Raw genomic sequence first — 16380 nt, 5'->3', positions numbered from 1 at the left:
CCTTCAGGGAAGCAGCCAGGGATTTCCCAGACAAACACTCCATCTCTATCCCTCTCCTTCCCCAGCTCAATAACCCTCTCCAGCTTGATGGATCCCATAAATGTCCAAACCACAAACTACGCCAAGGTGCCCACCTCAGATTCAGCTCCCTTTGCTTGCCTGTCAGAGGTGGCGCGCTGAGGCAGGTATCAGGCATAAACACAAACTCAAAAATTATTTATTATTTCAAACTCCATTGAAGAAATAGAAAAGAAAACAAAAAACAGTCCCCCCCCTCCCCTCTGAAACAAGTTCCCTCACTAGGCGGACCAGCTCACTCTTAATATGTATTCTTGCCCTCCCCTCTGCCCCTCCCAAGGTACACCAGATGCACTGCCAGAGGGGCGCAGAGGAAGGGACGCCACGGCCGCACAGCCAGAGATGCCCGCGCTACACAGGTGCGAGGACGGAGGAGCAGGCGGCCTTGCTTTCTGAATGGTGCATTTAACTGCCAATCAGAGCGCTTTCCCGCCCCCCGCGCCGAGGCTGCCCGATCCAACCTCGTCTCCGTCTAACGCCATCCCGGTGATGCTGATGAGTGGTGGGAGGGGCAAGGCCCCGATCCCGTGCACTCCGATTGGTCCAATCAGCCGTCAACTCACTCCGGCGAGGCGCCGCCTCCTCACCGCTCCCCTCTGAATTTACGGTGCAGAGAGGAAAATGGTGCAGAGATCTCTCACGATCTGATTGGCCAAGTGGAAACGCCACTCAATTTAAGACTCCGCCCCCTGGCGGGACCGCATCTCAGCTGACCGGTCAGCCCCGTGACAGGGTAGGGGTGTGCTTCCCTGGCGAATGGTCAGTTCCGTCAGTCACTCCTGCAGAGTCCCGCCTAACCGCCCTGAATCTCACCTGCAGATTGGCTGTGGCGGGTGTCCGTCAGCGCTCCCTAGTGGGAGGTGCGCTCGGGGTTCTCTGTCCGACGGTGCGGCCCAGCGACTTCCCGGCGGCGTCTTGCAGCGCGGCGGCCGGCACGGCGGCGGACATGGGGCGGCGCGGCGGGGGTCCCTGGGCCCTGGAGGTGGCGGTGCTGGTGACATCGGCCTGTCTCGCCGGTGAGCGAGCGGGGTCGAGCCGGCGTGGGGGAGCGCCGGCCTGGTCAGCTACCGCGGGGGGCTGCGTCGCCGCTGCGGGGGAAGGGACGACCGCGCGCCTCAGCCAGCTCGGGCCGCGGCGGGGGGAAGGGGGCGCGCGAGCGACTGGGGAGGGGGGAGTGAGCGCGCGAGCCGGGGGGTGCGGGAGGAGGGAGGGGCGGGGCCCCAAGCGGGCGCGGGGGCGCTTGGGGCGGCCTGGGCGGGAAGGCCCCGCAGGCCCCGCACGGCGCCAGGGCTTCACCAGCCCGTGGGCAGCGTTGGGGGCGGGCGGCCGGGCGGGCGTGTGTGTGTGTGCGCCGGTCGGCCTGGCAGCCTCGGGACCGAGGGGTGGGAGTGGGGGGCTGGCCTCTTGCTGCAGTTCCCTGCCCCCCCCACCTCCCTCCCCCCCAGCTCCTCCTGGCACTTCCCCCTCTAGCAAAGGCAGCGCGGAGCATTTTGCGGGTACACGCCGTTTTGCATGTACGAATTCTGGCGTTTTGCGGAGCTGCTGTTGTGGTGGCTGGAGGGTTTCTGTTACTCCTCGTCAGTCAGGCATGTCATCTGCACTGAAGGCTTCCAGGCGCTGTACATAGTTTTCACTCGGTATACCATAGTTCTTGAGTCCAGCTTCACAAAGGCTTTTGAGAGCTGGAGTTCTCCTGAGGTGCAGCTTTGGCAAGGTGCAAGTTTGGTTAAGTATTCTGTAGGTGGGTGCATAACCATATGTAGTATTAATTGCATCTCAGAATTTACTCACTAGACTTCAGTGCTCATGTGGCCTAGTGAGGTGCTGTGGTCAAGCAGTTACAGTGTGTCTGAGGAAGAGGCTTGTGTTCCCAAGTTCTAATTCAGGTTTAATCATTGAGGTCTTGATCAAGTCTGGCTAGGCAAATTTGACTGAAAAGGGTAATGCTCTAATTTTATCCACCTAAGCGATCTTAAGTAAGCCAACTTGTCTGACATAACGTGTGACTGTCTTACACCCTTGTAGAGAGAGACCTGTGAAGGCCTACATGCTGAGCAAAAATACTTGTACCAGTTCTGTAAATTCCCTCGTAAACAAATTGGTCTGGAAACATTTCTGACCTTCAGAATGTGGGTTGATACACCACTAAACCTGATAGCAGGCCATCCAATGAACACATACCTATTTAAAACAAAAAATGCTTGAATCTACTCCATATACACCTACTGGTTTGGCCTGTTTCCTTCCTTTTTGCCACCTTTCCCTGACCTGTGTCACAGTGCTTTATTCCTTTAGTATGTTTATCATAACATAGCTCAGATTTACTGTCAACGTTTATATGAGCTATCATGATCCAGGCTTTAAAACAGCATCTTCAAGGTCACATTGGTTAATGTTAGGGAAAATGATAACTGCACAACACATCAGTTTACTATTTTTGTAAATGGCCTTCGTGTTTGCAGATGCCCTGGAAAACTATTGTATATAGCTGCTTGGATTGGTAACTAATTTTCAGTGATCATATGAGTAAATACTTCTATTTTCTTTCGACGGTTATCTTTATTCATGCCCTTTTGAAGTATGCAGTCGGACTAATTGTATGATTAGAACTTCAGGTTAGATGGCCTGCAGATATTTATTGCTCTCATACGTTATTTTCTTGAATCTTGTGTTAGATTAGTTTTCTGTTAGAAACCTACAGAGATTGCTCATTGGGGGAATACACCTGAAATTTTGTGTTGTGCATGTTGCTGCCTCTATGCACCAAATATGTTTTAAAATTTATTTAGATAAATGTGTACACGGTATTGCAGTTACGCTTAAGTGACTTCAAAATAGGAAGCTAGGTTGAAATAAGCCCATCTCTTATATTTATGAAGTCCTTTCTGACTTTATTACACAGTTAATTACTGTCATCATAATACAGTTTAGAAATAGGCTTTTAGTCAACTTTGCTATTCAGGGTAATAGGGAAGAGAGTGAAGGGGGATCTCAAATAAGTGAAAACCCCACATGAGGTGTATTGCAGATTGCGGCTTCACACAATCAGCTTAGGTCCAGTACGGCATCCAAGGAAGAAAAACATCTCACAACGTCATTTGATTGAGAAGGCAGAGCAGAGAGCGCTGGAACTGTTCTGCAGGAGCCAGGCTGTCGGTGCCGGCTTAAACAGAGCACTGCCAGGAACAAACTCTGCGGATCCTCCTGGCGCTGGGTTCAGTGGCTCAGGCTGTTGTCTGCATGAAAAGAGGTGCTATGCCAAGCACTCCTGGAAGCAAACAGAGCTGTGTTGCTGCATAGCTGCTTTTGAGCTAACAGGATTTTTGGAGTCTGCCTGGCTCTGCTGAGAGTTAGCTTTTCCAGAGTTCAACTCTTAACACCACTCACAACCTGCTAGTGAGTATGAGAAATGTACTGTGCTGTTGCTTGAATAATTGTCTGGCTTCTGTTAATGTGGATTTGTCTGCCCTTAGTTATTGCTGTATAGAAGTGTTATTTTGTATTCCAGAGCATTAAAATGATTAGTTCTTAGTAGTTATGTTACATAAACTGATAGGCATGAGAAGGAGGAAGAAGGACTATAAGCTCTAATGTGCTGTTTTCCTATTATATAAGGGAAAGACTGCAAGAACTCTGACAGCTTTTTATGTTTGTTTTTTAGGTGTATGCGGTGATGAATTTAGTATCTTACGATCACCTCAGTCAGTTGTTTTTCGAGATGGAAGTTGGCCCATTCCTGGCGAGCGGATCCCAGATGTAGCTGCGTTATCCATGGGCTTTTCTGTTGAAGATGTATGTTTCAGGTCTTGATTTTGAAACACCTCTGAAACTACAGACCTGCTCACTTAACATGCAAATCTTTCTGTCATGTGCTGGAATATATAAAATACCATCCTGTTTGTTTTGAGGAATTCATGACTGACTTGTCAGAGTGTGGTTTCCAGGCATAGAGCTGTATTGGTCATGTGAGCAGCAAAAGGCTGGGCTAGCTGGCTCATTTGAATCATCAGCTATAGAAGGAAGCAAGCAAGCCTGTGGAGTCTTTACAGTGCTGTTCTTAAGTTCCTCTGAGACCCAACTACATGCTATCCCCCCCATCCGTGGTCACGTACTGAGAATCTCTGGAAACCAGTGTCATTTCTTGCCTATGAGCTATCCATAGAGCTCTGTTCTTGAGTACTCTGAAGATTGCAAGAAATGGCTTGGCTAAGCAGGCATTTTGTCAGGTCAGCAAGCTTGCCTGCTGAGCATAGTTAATAAGAATGAGTAGACTGGATACTTAGGAAGTAATCCAAAGACTTGAAAACCTGATTTGTGGTAGTGTTTTCCCAAATTAGGGTTTTGAATATTGCTTTAGAGATGTTTAAAGTGGGGCACATGAGTAGGAGCCCTTGGATTGATTCCATCTTACCTACTTACTTTTCTGCTGGGCTTCAGCAGGGATGAGTGGCTGTTGAAGCAGTATGTGAAAGCATAATAGCCAGACATCTCTAGCAGCGTCTGAGTGCAGCCAGATACTCAAAGCTACATGCTGGGATGTTCTCACAGTGCTAGTGAGGGAGGCCGGTTCCCATTTCTCCCATACTGCAGTAGGGAAGAGGTCTGATAAATCTGGTTTGAATGCAGGTCTGTTTAGCCTGTGTTTTGGAATTTGTCTGAAAATATCTTGCTGTCAATTAATTACGCTTTTTTGTCATTAAACTAGTAACAAACTCTTATGAGTAGTATTCCTAAGAAGTATATGTTGATTATTTATCAAGAAAAAGCAATACATGAGGTGGTATTGTGTGCATTGCATGTGAAGACACTCAGCAAAACAGTGGGGTTTGGCCCATTTTGAACACTGGACTTTTGGCGTACTGGTCATCCAGAGGTGTGACATGGTTATCATGAAAAAAAAGTGTTTCAGTACTTGCTCTGTGCCTTTGCCAGTTTGGAATTCATTTGCTGTGATGGGTCCATAGCATCCTTCAGAAATAGCTCTTATTTCAAATCCTAGAAGCAGGCAGGGAAGGAAGTGTTTAGATTACTCAGTTAAGCCCCGACACTGGAAGTTTTCTGCAGTAAGGCAGAGATCACCATATGGGTAGCTTCCAACCCTGGTTTGGAGAATACTGCAGGGCTCAAACATTCGTTTTGCTGTTTACATCAAGGCTGTAGTCTAGGAACATAAACTGACAGTGCAGTAGGTGCACTGTAGAGAATTTGGCATTCTTGCTGCATTACATTGGGGATTATCAACCTCAATATTCCTCTCTTAATAAGGCAAGATAAAACTGAACCCCTTTTTTGTCCCTGATGATGCTTTACAAGGTTTTTCTTTTGTTTCTTTGAGGTGAGACAGAGTATAATGTCAATGGCATTTAATTCTAAAATCCAAATAAATCTGTTCCATAAAAGTTAAACAAGCAGTTATGTCTTTTAAACAAATGGAGAAATCTGTTTGAATTAATTCCAAATAGATGGATTTGTATGTTATTCCCGAATAAACCTTCACTGTGCTCTTACTGATACATAACTGTAGGAAGCTACTAAGGAATCTTTTTACGTTTTGAAGTTTTAGATTAGTAGGCTGTTAGTATGATTGACACTCCCACCCACCCCACTGACCCCCAGTTTCTTTCTGGTACTGAAAATACCAAGATGTTAGTGTTTTAGTGTGCCTAAACCTGTTTCTATGGTGTTTTGGGAAGGACTTTGGTTTTGTTTGGGTTTTTTTGTTGGGTCGTTTGTTTTATTAAATTCAGCCTACAATTTAAATTCAGCCTTATTAAATACAAACTGTGATGTTACTAATTTAATTATGGGAAATAACTCTTGATACATACAATACGTATAATGCTTTCTCAGCGTAACTTTGTTAGAAAGTTACTGGCAGCTTTTAAACTAACAGTTTCTTCATGGTTAACTTGAGACAGTATTATTCAAGATGAAAGCATTCTAGTATTAAGTTACTTCCCCATGAAATTTCCAGTAGGCTGTCCTGGAGATATCAACAACATAGGAAGTTACTTTGCTGTAACAGCAGGGGAGGACTCCTCTCTTTCTTCCTGTGAAATATAAGGTATTTTTACTGTTTTGTAATAGGACCTTCCCTGGCCTGGACTTGCAGTGGGTGATCTGTTTCACAGACCACGAGCTACTGTGCTGGTAACAGTGAAGGGAGTAGACAAGCTGGTGTTGCCCGTGAAAGGGATTTCTTACCCTATTGAGAATGTGAGTATCCACATTTGGAATTATCGCGTGATTTCTGTGAGTCTTGTGATCTAATGAGAAGTACGTGACTCCCTATTGTAGTCCTTGACGTTTATTTATTCTTACTTCACTTGAAGTTCACATGTCCCCTTGAATGATAAAATCAGGCTGTATGGATAAATAATTCAGTCAGGCTCCTGTACAAGGTGAGAGGCCTTTAAGATCACCCAAGGCCTCCTGTGTTGAATTCAGTAACTTGTTTGACTGCAGCATGTTCTCCTTGAAAGGCATCTAGTTTTAATATATTTGTACCAAAAGGCAGAAAATCCACTGCTTTCCATGTTAACTTACTGATTCATAGGCAGAATTACTAACTTTTTTCGCTTAGGCTGAGTATGTGTGATAGCATTTTGTGTGGTGTTGATTCTTTGACATACTGTATCACCCTCTAAGCTGTCTTTTGAGTTTTCCTCAAGTACTTGACTGTGAAATATAGCACTTGGAGACACCATTTGATTATACTGTATCAAAAAAGAAAACAAACAACATTATGTTTACTTATCACTGTCTGTCTTTGCTGAGACTTTTCTTACACTTGTCACAGTGTCACAGAACCATTTAGGTTGGAAGGGACTTCTTGAACTCATCTAGTCCAAAACCCTGATCAGGCGGGGTCTGCTAAAGCAAGCTGCCCAGGACCGTGTTGCGTTGGGTTTTGAGTATCTCCACAGATGGAGATGAAAATATCAGTGTCTAACTGGAATGTTATGTGGCTTTACGTTGAATTTAGGTCAAATTGTGGTTAACACAGATCTGCTTTCACATTAGCTTTTGAGCACAGTTCAGTAGTTCAGGCACAGTTACATGTTGGCATTGCTGAAATGGTTTCTAGACCAAAACTGATTTAGAATTGTCTGCACCTGACCATGTAGGCATTGCTAACTTGTGGAAGCCTTAAATATACTTGAAGTCTTCAGTCATATTTGCACTTGTAACTTTGATAAGGTTCTGATATGTACATAATGCGTATTTTCTTTATTTCCCATTGATAGGAATTATTATTCTTAAGCTTTAATTGTTTCAGTTAACCAGTGCCATGGCTTCAGATGAGCTGCCCCAGATGTATGCTGGCAAAGTACTGGTTCTCTGATACTCAAGAATGAGTTTCAAATGATCATCACTGAGTCCATGTTCAGGGCCACTGGGTACAAATTGACCTAGCTTACAGACTTACTAAAATTTATTAGCAAGGATGTTTTTTATGCTTTTTAACTAGAATTTTTAACAGAATGTGCCATTCTGATGCTTTTTACATGAAACCCAGAAGTAAGTGTTTAGAAAAACTTAACAATGTAATTAGCTTGCTGGTAACGGCACTATACTGTGGTAGGTTTTCTTATTGTTGGTAATTTTTTATATGGCTCTTCTCTTCGGTGTTTCAGCAGTTAGCCTTTCTACTGGTATATTTTCATTCATCAGTTTTCTGGGGTTCATAACTTTCCATTTGCACTAAGGTTGGTTTCCCCTTTTGTATTGCTTCTATATTTGTTGACAAATAAGGCTATACTCTTAGCAGAAGCCTCTTAATTACACAGTCATGGTCCCTTGGAGTTCTCATTTTTGTGTCTGCCATATATACAAATAAATAGTCTGTAGCAGTTCATGGGGGTTTTTTTGCACATTGATTCCTATTACTTGTCATTATTACTTTGGCAATATTCATACTCTTTGCTCAAAAAGAGCCCGTTATTCCAGACTTCTGTAGGTAACCAAATTATCTCCTTTTATATCATTAGGCCCCATTTTACTCAAAAATCTAACTACACTTTGTCTTCCAGGCTGTTCCGTTCAGTCTTGACAGTGTTGCAAATGCTATTCATACCTTGTTCTCTGAGGAAACTCCTGTGGTCTTGCAGCTGGCCCCCAGTGAGGAAGTGAGTATTGCTTCACTTCTAATTCTGGATGTTCTAAATAGTAAACCTCTTTCCACTTGTGTGGCTGGAGGAAAACCAATGGATTATATGAAATATTTTGTGGTGGAGAGAGATTGCAAGTATGATTATTAATGTGTCACTGGAAAAACTAAAAACTAACCCCTGTTGTTATTAAATAATGGCTGTTCCTGCAGAGAGTGTACATGGTGGGCAAGGCAAACTCCGTATTTGAAGATCTTTCTGTTACACTGCGCCAACTGCGAAACCGTTTATTCCAGGACAACTCTATTCTCAGCTCCCTTCCTCTTAACTCCCTCAGTAGAAACAATGAGGTAAAAAAAAACTTTAATCAGTGGGAACTTTAATATTAGGGTTTTTTTCTAATATTCTTAGTTAGCTTGTGCTTTTACTTTCTTTTTTTTCTTCTTTTTCGCCTTGCTTTGCCTAGGAGAGCTCTATTTTTTCCAGTAGAACTCTAGGAACTAAGTTTTAAGGTTTTTGTAAGTAACTTTATTGAAAGAGTAATTTCCTTCCAGCATGTTCTGATGCTGTAACAGACACAACCTGTTGTAAAATACTGAGACTTACAACAAAATAAGACTCCCTAACTTTGGTTTCATCAGAGGAAATTCCTTTTCCTTCTGCCTCTTTCCCCAGGTTGACTTGCTTTTCCTGTCAGAACTACAAGTCCTACATGATATCGCAAGCCTGGTAAGGTTTTTTGAAATACTTTCCCCATCTTGTATCACAAACTTCAGACATCTCCTTTGAAGGTAGAGAAGCCGTAGCCAGGCTATTTGACAACCAGTGATATATATTCAAATGTGTCATCAATTGGTTGCATCAGTTACAAATAGCTTGAGAATGCATTATTTAATCAGCCCTGTCACTGGTGGAAGAAAATGAGAATCTTATTCATTTGTGGTTTCTTTTGCATTGCATTTGGTGAGAACAAGGAATTCTGAGCTGCTGTTTCTCCATACCCAATGATACAGGAAGTGCTCAATGAAGAGTTTGCCAGGGCTTTCCTTGTTTTCTTACTGGAGAGGGATAATGGTAGTTGAGAACATGTTCTTTCCCTGTCCACCATTTTACTTCAAAATATCACTGTAACACTGTATCTGAGAAGACGGGAGTGACTTTTGTAGTGTGAATAGTGGTGGTGATAGAAATTCTTTTAATTCTTATGATCTTTTTACTAAGAAACTACTGTCTTGTTGCTGTCATTCGGGGTTTGTTCTGGTTTTTGGTTTTGGTGTTTTTGGGGGTGGGGGGATGTTCTTTTTTTGTGTCTTTTAACCTGCAGCCCTCAGCTACTCAGAGTTGAAAGAGTGAGTCATGAAAAACTCGGAAGCTCACATTAGGTGAAGGGCCAGTGGAGAGAAATGGGGCTTTTGACAAATTGAGGTAGAACAACTTGTTTTTGTCTTGCGGACTAGAAATGCTGTAGTTAAAGTAGACAGGAAGATAGAAACAGATCAAACTCCTTGCTTTCAGAGAGTATTCTTTTATGCAGGCAAATATCATTGCTGCAGCTTCATACCTGTAGAAGTGCAAGAATATCACTGCTCTTGTTTTAGATAATTTGGATTATATTGGTTGGATTTAATGACAATGGAATGATACCCCTTAAGTAAAATTTTGTGCATGAGTAACAGCAAGGTAGAAATTGCAACCTACTCAGTTTTGCAAGGGCCAGCTTCAGTGGAGGGAATAGTATCCAAGTACTGTAGTTCCGTGGGTGGTTTTTTTCCCTCTAAGCTTTATTTTTATGGCAATTATAGAACAAGGATTCTGATGTGAATAAGTATAATGCTTCTTTATAGTAGAGCTCTGTATTACATGTATATAACCTTGGGTTAGGAATAGATGCTACATGATGAGCATCTGCTTTCTTCTGTAGAATAAGAAAAGAAACAATTGTGGACATCTTCTAGTTAAGAGATAAGTTGGCAAGAAATTCCACTTCCTAATCAATATGGAATATGACTGTGGAAAGTGAGGCTGGATTAGTCCCAGCAAACCGATTTTGTGAAATGTGTTTTTAAAATAACCTTTGTATGAATTAATTTCTTTCTGCCATCAATCGTGTGACATAGCTATCTCGACACAAGCACTTAGCCAAAGATCACTCTCCAGACCTGTATTCTCTGGAACTGGCTGGTTTGGAAGAGGTTGGAAAACGATATGGGGAAGACTCTCAGCAGTTCAAGGATGCTTCTCAAATTCTTGTAGACTCTTTGCAAAAGGTATACTTTCTACCTAATGAACAAAACTCACAGAACTACTAAGGAAATAATGTTTTGTGTTACCTACAAGGGAGTTAGTTTATTGACTGTCTTCTGCTTTGAATTGCCACTTCATTAATGATAGCTTGCCTGATGCTTGGTTTTTGTTATTTGAGGTTTTTTTAATGCAGTTGTTTAGTTATAAAATGGAATATTTCAATTTGTCACTCTGGAAAGTGTTGACATGGTTCTACCATGTGTTGAATATTTTGTGTAATGAGCAGGAATACATTGAAACCATATATCAACATGACCTGATGTGTGTTTTTCCTAAATAAATACCTTGCATTTAAAACCCACCACTATGTCTCAGAAAAACTGGCTCTCAGAAATGTGGAAGTATCTTTATCCCAGGGTACAGTGGTTAGTTTCCCCTTGCCCACAAAGCCATATAAATTAAATTTCCAAGCCTCTAAATTAACTGCTGTTCATCTGCCAGTGTGTTCAAGAAAATAATTCTTCAGCAGGTCTTATGTAATCTTTAGATAAAAATATTAGGAAGTCACTTCTGAGAATTTCAAAAACATGATGGAAAAGTGTAAAAGCATGAATTTGCTAAGTCAAATAACTGCTTTCTTTAAACATTGTTCTTCGGCCTCTTTGCAGTTAAGCAAATATATTTTAAATACTAGACATATTAGTCCTTGGACCAGATTAAAATATTCAAGTTCATAATTTCCCAGTGGAAGATTGAGAACCTAAATATTTTGTTGAAACTGTCAGTCATACAATTGGGAAACTGTACAGTGATGGGCTTTTTGTAAAAGGGATGAAAGGATGAGTTTCAGCCCAGAAGGCAGTCATAAGCTACAGTCTGCTGAACAGTGGTTGAGGGGCTTTAAAGAAGTTTTGTAAACCACATGAAAGTTGGCAGTTTCTTAGTGGAATTCTAAATTAGTATAGATTTTTACAACTTTTCATAATTATTCCTGAAGCTGACATCTTATGGTTTAGTACATCTTGCTAACAAAAACTACTTAATTCCTGGCTACAGTGTAAGTTTTAAATTAAATCAAATCACTTTTGCTTTTCTAGTTTGCAGATGAGATGTTTAATCTGTATAGCGGAAATGCAGTAGTAGAAGTAGTAGCTGTAAAGGCATTTAATTCTCCCCTCACAAGGAAGACTCGCTCCATTCTTCAGTCTTCACAGGTAGTAGATGCACATTTTTCTATATCTCATTTATTAAAAGTGATCCAAACTGCATCAATTCTTCACTTCAACATAACTTTTTTTTTTTAATAACTAGGACACTGACTATGATTTAGGCATGAGTGTGAAGAGATCAGCTTACCTGTCTTGATCTTGACTTAATCATATAGTAATTTAGGTTGAAGAGGGCCTCTGCGGGTCATCTACTCTAACCTACTGCTCAAAGCAGGATTAATTCACGAGTTAGATCAGGCTGCTCAGGTCCTTGTCCAGCCAAGTTCTTGAAAGCCTGTGGTGGAAGTCCCACAGCCTCTCTGGACAGCTTGTTCCAAAGTCTTAACCACTTTTACTGTGAAAACTTTTTCCCTTATGTCTTGTTAGAATTTGCATTACTGTTGTTTTCTCCCCAGTATAGTAGTGCACGTGAGTCCTGCTTCCCAAGTGGGGAAAGGATTGCTTTCCTTGCCTTGCTGCCTACATTCCAGATGCAGTCCAGGATGCAGGTGCCCTGCGTCATTGCAGGGGCACACTGCTGTCTCCTGTTCGCCTTGTGCACCAGGACCTCTGGGTCCTTCTCTGCAGAGCTGCTGCCCAGCTGGTCAGTTCCCCAGACTGTGCTGTCATGTGGAGTTATTCTGTCCTGGGTGCAGGGCTTTATATTTGTCCTAACTGAATTTCATGAGGCTCCTGTAAGCCCATGCGTTTGGATTCCGTTAATGTCAGTCACATAATCACTTTTGCATTTTGTGCCCTAGTATCAGAATTGTCTAGACAAAAACACATCTCCTCTATTCAGATTGCTTAGATTTTCAATGTAGTCAGAATGTGTTTTGTATGCAAGCTACCTTTAAAATAATGCACATTTTCTTTATTACAGAGTGAAACAGAAAATCCATATAACCTCGCCTATCCATATAACTACAACTACGCTGTAATCTTCAACATTATTCTGTGGATGATGATAGGTCTTGCTTTAGCTGTGATAGTTATCTCCTACAACCTCTGGAACATGGATCCTGGATATGACAGCATTATTTATAGGATGACAAATCAGAAGATAAGAATGGATTGAACTGCACTGCATTTCAACACAAGGAATGATGAAGAGTAAGGTCTCCTTTAAACTGTATGGAAAACAAATATTCTGACATGGTTAATTGTGGAATTTTTTAAAGGTGTATTTATTTCTAAGTATTTTTTTTCCCCTCTCAAGCCTATTTTAAATGTTAGTGGTAGCACCAGATGGGATTTAGAAATTGAAATCTGCTTGTTTAAAAAAAAAACAAAAAACCAAAAAAACAACAAAAAACACCACCAAACAGAAAAACCTAAAAATCCCCAAAGTAATTGTTATGAAAGTAACATCATTCCATTTTTCTATTATGTAACATGAGTTTTTGAAATACCCTGTACTGCCTGTGACTGTGTGCAAAACAGATAATTTGAAATTATAATAGCAACATGTTGTTTGAAACTTTTACACTGGAAGATTAGAAATTATAGCTAAATTGTTGTGTTGCATATTATGAACCATTTGTAGATGTTTGATGTAAATATAATGGCTATATGTAACTTCAGAGAGGATAGTAATTATTCTTTAGTAAAATACTAAATATAGAAATATTTCTACAAGACCACAATTCTAGTGGCACAAATGGCATTTTGATCTCGTGTTGATGGCTCAGATGTGAGCTGTAGACAGAAGGATCCTTCGCCTAGAACATCAGTGATTTGAAGGTAAATGACACTAGTGTGGCTGGTCTATACAGTGGAGAGTCTATAAATATTGAAGTAGCACCAGTCTGATCATAGTTTAATGTCACATACAGTTGGAAGTTCCTATTATGATGCTTCATATTCCTTCCATTTGTGTTTTTTGTTATTATTTAAAAAAAATTCTTTTTGATTATAAGAGTGGACCAACACTTGATTTAAATATACCTGGATTATAGTCCTGCTTCAACCATTCAATAAAACAAAGAACAGTTGTTCTTGAATGCATTTCTTCTTTGTGGCTTCATAGGTGTGTATACTTCTGTTTAGTATCTGCTTAGCTGAATAGAGTAGGTGCTGGCAGCCTCCCGCATGTGACAGCGGGCCTAAGTCTGTAACAGCTTAGTTTTTACTGTCTTTCAAAAGCAAAGGGTGGAAGATCACCTTGTATGGATTAATTTTCCTAAACCAAGTAGTGACTTTAGGAAAACAAGCAGTTAATCTCTGGCTTGAATCTTTTTTAGAACTACCTACTTTTTAGAAACTCATTTGCTCTTGTGGTAAAAGGAATTCTTCCAGACTACAACAACATGAATGGAAACTTTTTATTTCATCATCTTGTCCTCCAATGTGCTTACCTTTGAGGTATTTGTTCCAGTTCCAGAAAAGATCTGCTCGTTGAATTGGTCTTGTTTACTGGGAATGTCTGATTTGGAGGTGTTGAAGTTGTTCGTGTCTTGGAGATCCTGAATGGCGCTTCATGTGGAATTGAGTAATGTGCTGCAGCTTTGCCCAAGTCCAGGAAAACCAGTTTATATATGTTATAATAATTTGAAATTACTTTTAATGGCACTTAAAATTAATCTGGCTGATTAAGACCAATAGTGATTTAAGATCAATAGATAGAAAGGAAGAGTTGCACTGCCGGTTTCTCTGACAAGAATGTGTAGTCTAATTATTGAACATTCTGTAACAGACTTGCAGATTTGTAATAAGAATCAAATCCATCCAATGAAGCTGTACAATTTTATTATAAAAACAATCAAAATACTGCTCTATCATCCCATTTGATAGGCATGAAACCTAATGTTCTAAGCAAACTGTTACAAGATGGTCTTTTAAAGACATTTAAATGTCTTTGTCTGTTTTGAGATCAATTAATATGGAAGACAATACCACAGAACTTCAGCAGGAAGCATGGTCTAGGGTAAGAAAGGGGGTAGTATATGTTAACAGTAGAATCTTGCCAAATAAACTATACCCTAAAATAAATTAGGTATGTGGCAGGAGGAAGAATGACCACAGTCAGGTTACTGTCAGAGTGCAGGGACTAGTTTGCAGTGAAAGGTTAACAAACAAAAAGGTAAGGTAAAGGTAAATGCTCTGGAAATATTTAGAAGCTTGCATTGTTTTCAGCTGTCTTTGACACAAAGCAGTTGAAATACAGTAAGCTGCTTTATGGGATTCTGCTTGTCCTAAACTATGCTAAGAGGTTTAAAATGTTAAAGTACTTTTTCAAAAACAATGCCTCAGTACGTTTCCTGATATTTCAAATCACTCCTTGAAATTTCTAATTACCAACTTACAGTTGTTAAGTCTTTTTATATTAATTCCCGTATTTCTTAAGGAGATGCTTAAGCTCCAATTTCTGAGACTTGTTGCATGAACTTTCTGGTCAGTTGCAACATCTTTGCTACATCCTACATCGATCAGAAACTGTGCTAAAGTGACCCTGTGTACAATCAGAAATGAGCAGCTCAGCTCTCCCACAAGAGTAAAGCTGTTGTAATTCATTTGAAGTAAATGGGAAGCACGATTGTGATAGACTTTTCCTGAAGACTCTCTTAACGGAAGAACAGTATCTCTGGGGTAAAAATAAACTACATCGTGATTCTGTTAGGCTGAGCACTGTAGTACCATAAAGTTTGAGAGTGTTCACCTGCTTTTATAAGCAATAAGTAACTCAAATTGCAGCTTTGTAGAGAGTGTATTCCGCAAGGCCTTTTAAGGAGGGTGGAAAAAAAAAAAAGCAAGGGGGATAACACTTGTTGCACGTTTACTGTATAGTACTAGGAGTCTGTTTTTGCAAGATTAGGCTGTCTGGGCTGTGGGCTTTGGTGAAGATTTACTTCAGCTTGAGCTTCTTGTCTATATTGAATTAATGCCTTCCTAGTTAATTCAGAGGTTTAATCAGATTAATAGTGCACTTCAGATACTGGTGCAGAGTTTTACAGGAGCTGGCTGTTTAAAGTGACTGTATAATTAATTGTAAGTCTTTAATGTCTGCATGTCACGTATACTTAAGTAGCTATATTGTAATCAGTCTGAAGTTTGCAGTATAGAGTTTGTTTAAATGCAGGACCTGCCATTGAGATGGTCATCCTGTCAGCTCTGTTCCAGCTGCTTGCTGCTGCTGCAGGCTCTAATTTTACTTTTTCAAGTTAGTCTTAGATTACTTTGAAGGGCACATTTGAATTCCCACTTCTCATGTTCGTATTGCATTTGTTCATTCTGATGTCTGTGGGCCCCCGGCTGTTAGTAAAGTTGCTTTTGGGCACTCTAATGTGTGTGATTTCTGAAATACTAGTTGCTTTGTGCACCTTGGGCTAAAGCCGCTGCCCTTTGGTTTGAGCTAGGTAAGCAAGACACATTATACTGTACAACAGTACTGGTCCTTAACTGCTAGTCAGACAGGCAATTACAATACTGATCCCTGAGCCAGGAATAGCATTTTCCTACTTAGAATTCAGTTAATTAGGATGAAAAGTGCTGTCAACACTATTAGACCTGCTCTTGATCGTTCTCTTTAAATTTAATCATCCCAAGAATACACACTGTAAAAAAGATTTATGTGATAATGGCAGAAATCATATGGTTTTTGTGCAGCGCTACCAGGAAAGCAATGAAACCGTCACGTGAAGCTCTGTGAAGGAAGACCACAGAGAGCCACAGTTTTGGCTCCCAAAGGGAAGTTATCACTGTTCTTCTGAGGCCCTCCTGTGAGGCTACAGGGGGGAGCA

General features: G+C 41.1%; 1 protein-coding gene across 1 annotated transcript; it reads left to right on the top strand.

The window, feature by feature from the left end:
- The first annotated feature begins 868 nt into the window (after positions 1 to 868).
- Positions 869 to 13648, top strand: ATP6AP2 (ATPase H+ transporting accessory protein 2). Its single transcript, XM_055702316.1, has 9 exons — positions 869 to 1094; positions 3740 to 3870; positions 6166 to 6294; positions 8112 to 8207; positions 8402 to 8539; positions 8865 to 8918; positions 10307 to 10456; positions 11531 to 11647; positions 12525 to 13648. The coding sequence occupies exons 1-9, from the start codon at positions 1025 to 1027 to the stop codon at positions 12717 to 12719; spliced, it is 1080 nt and encodes a 359-aa protein (XP_055558291.1). The 5' UTR covers positions 869 to 1024; the 3' UTR covers positions 12720 to 13648.
- Positions 13649 to 16380: the final 2732 nt, after the last annotated feature.

The sequence above is a fragment of the Falco cherrug genome, chromosome 2, assembly GCF_023634085.1.
Source record: "Falco cherrug isolate bFalChe1 chromosome 2, bFalChe1.pri, whole genome shotgun sequence".
NCBI lineage: Eukaryota > Metazoa > Chordata > Aves > Falconiformes > Falconidae > Falco > Falco cherrug.
The sequence above is the reverse complement of the archived record's forward strand: the minus strand, read 5'-3'. Positions and strand labels throughout refer to the sequence as shown.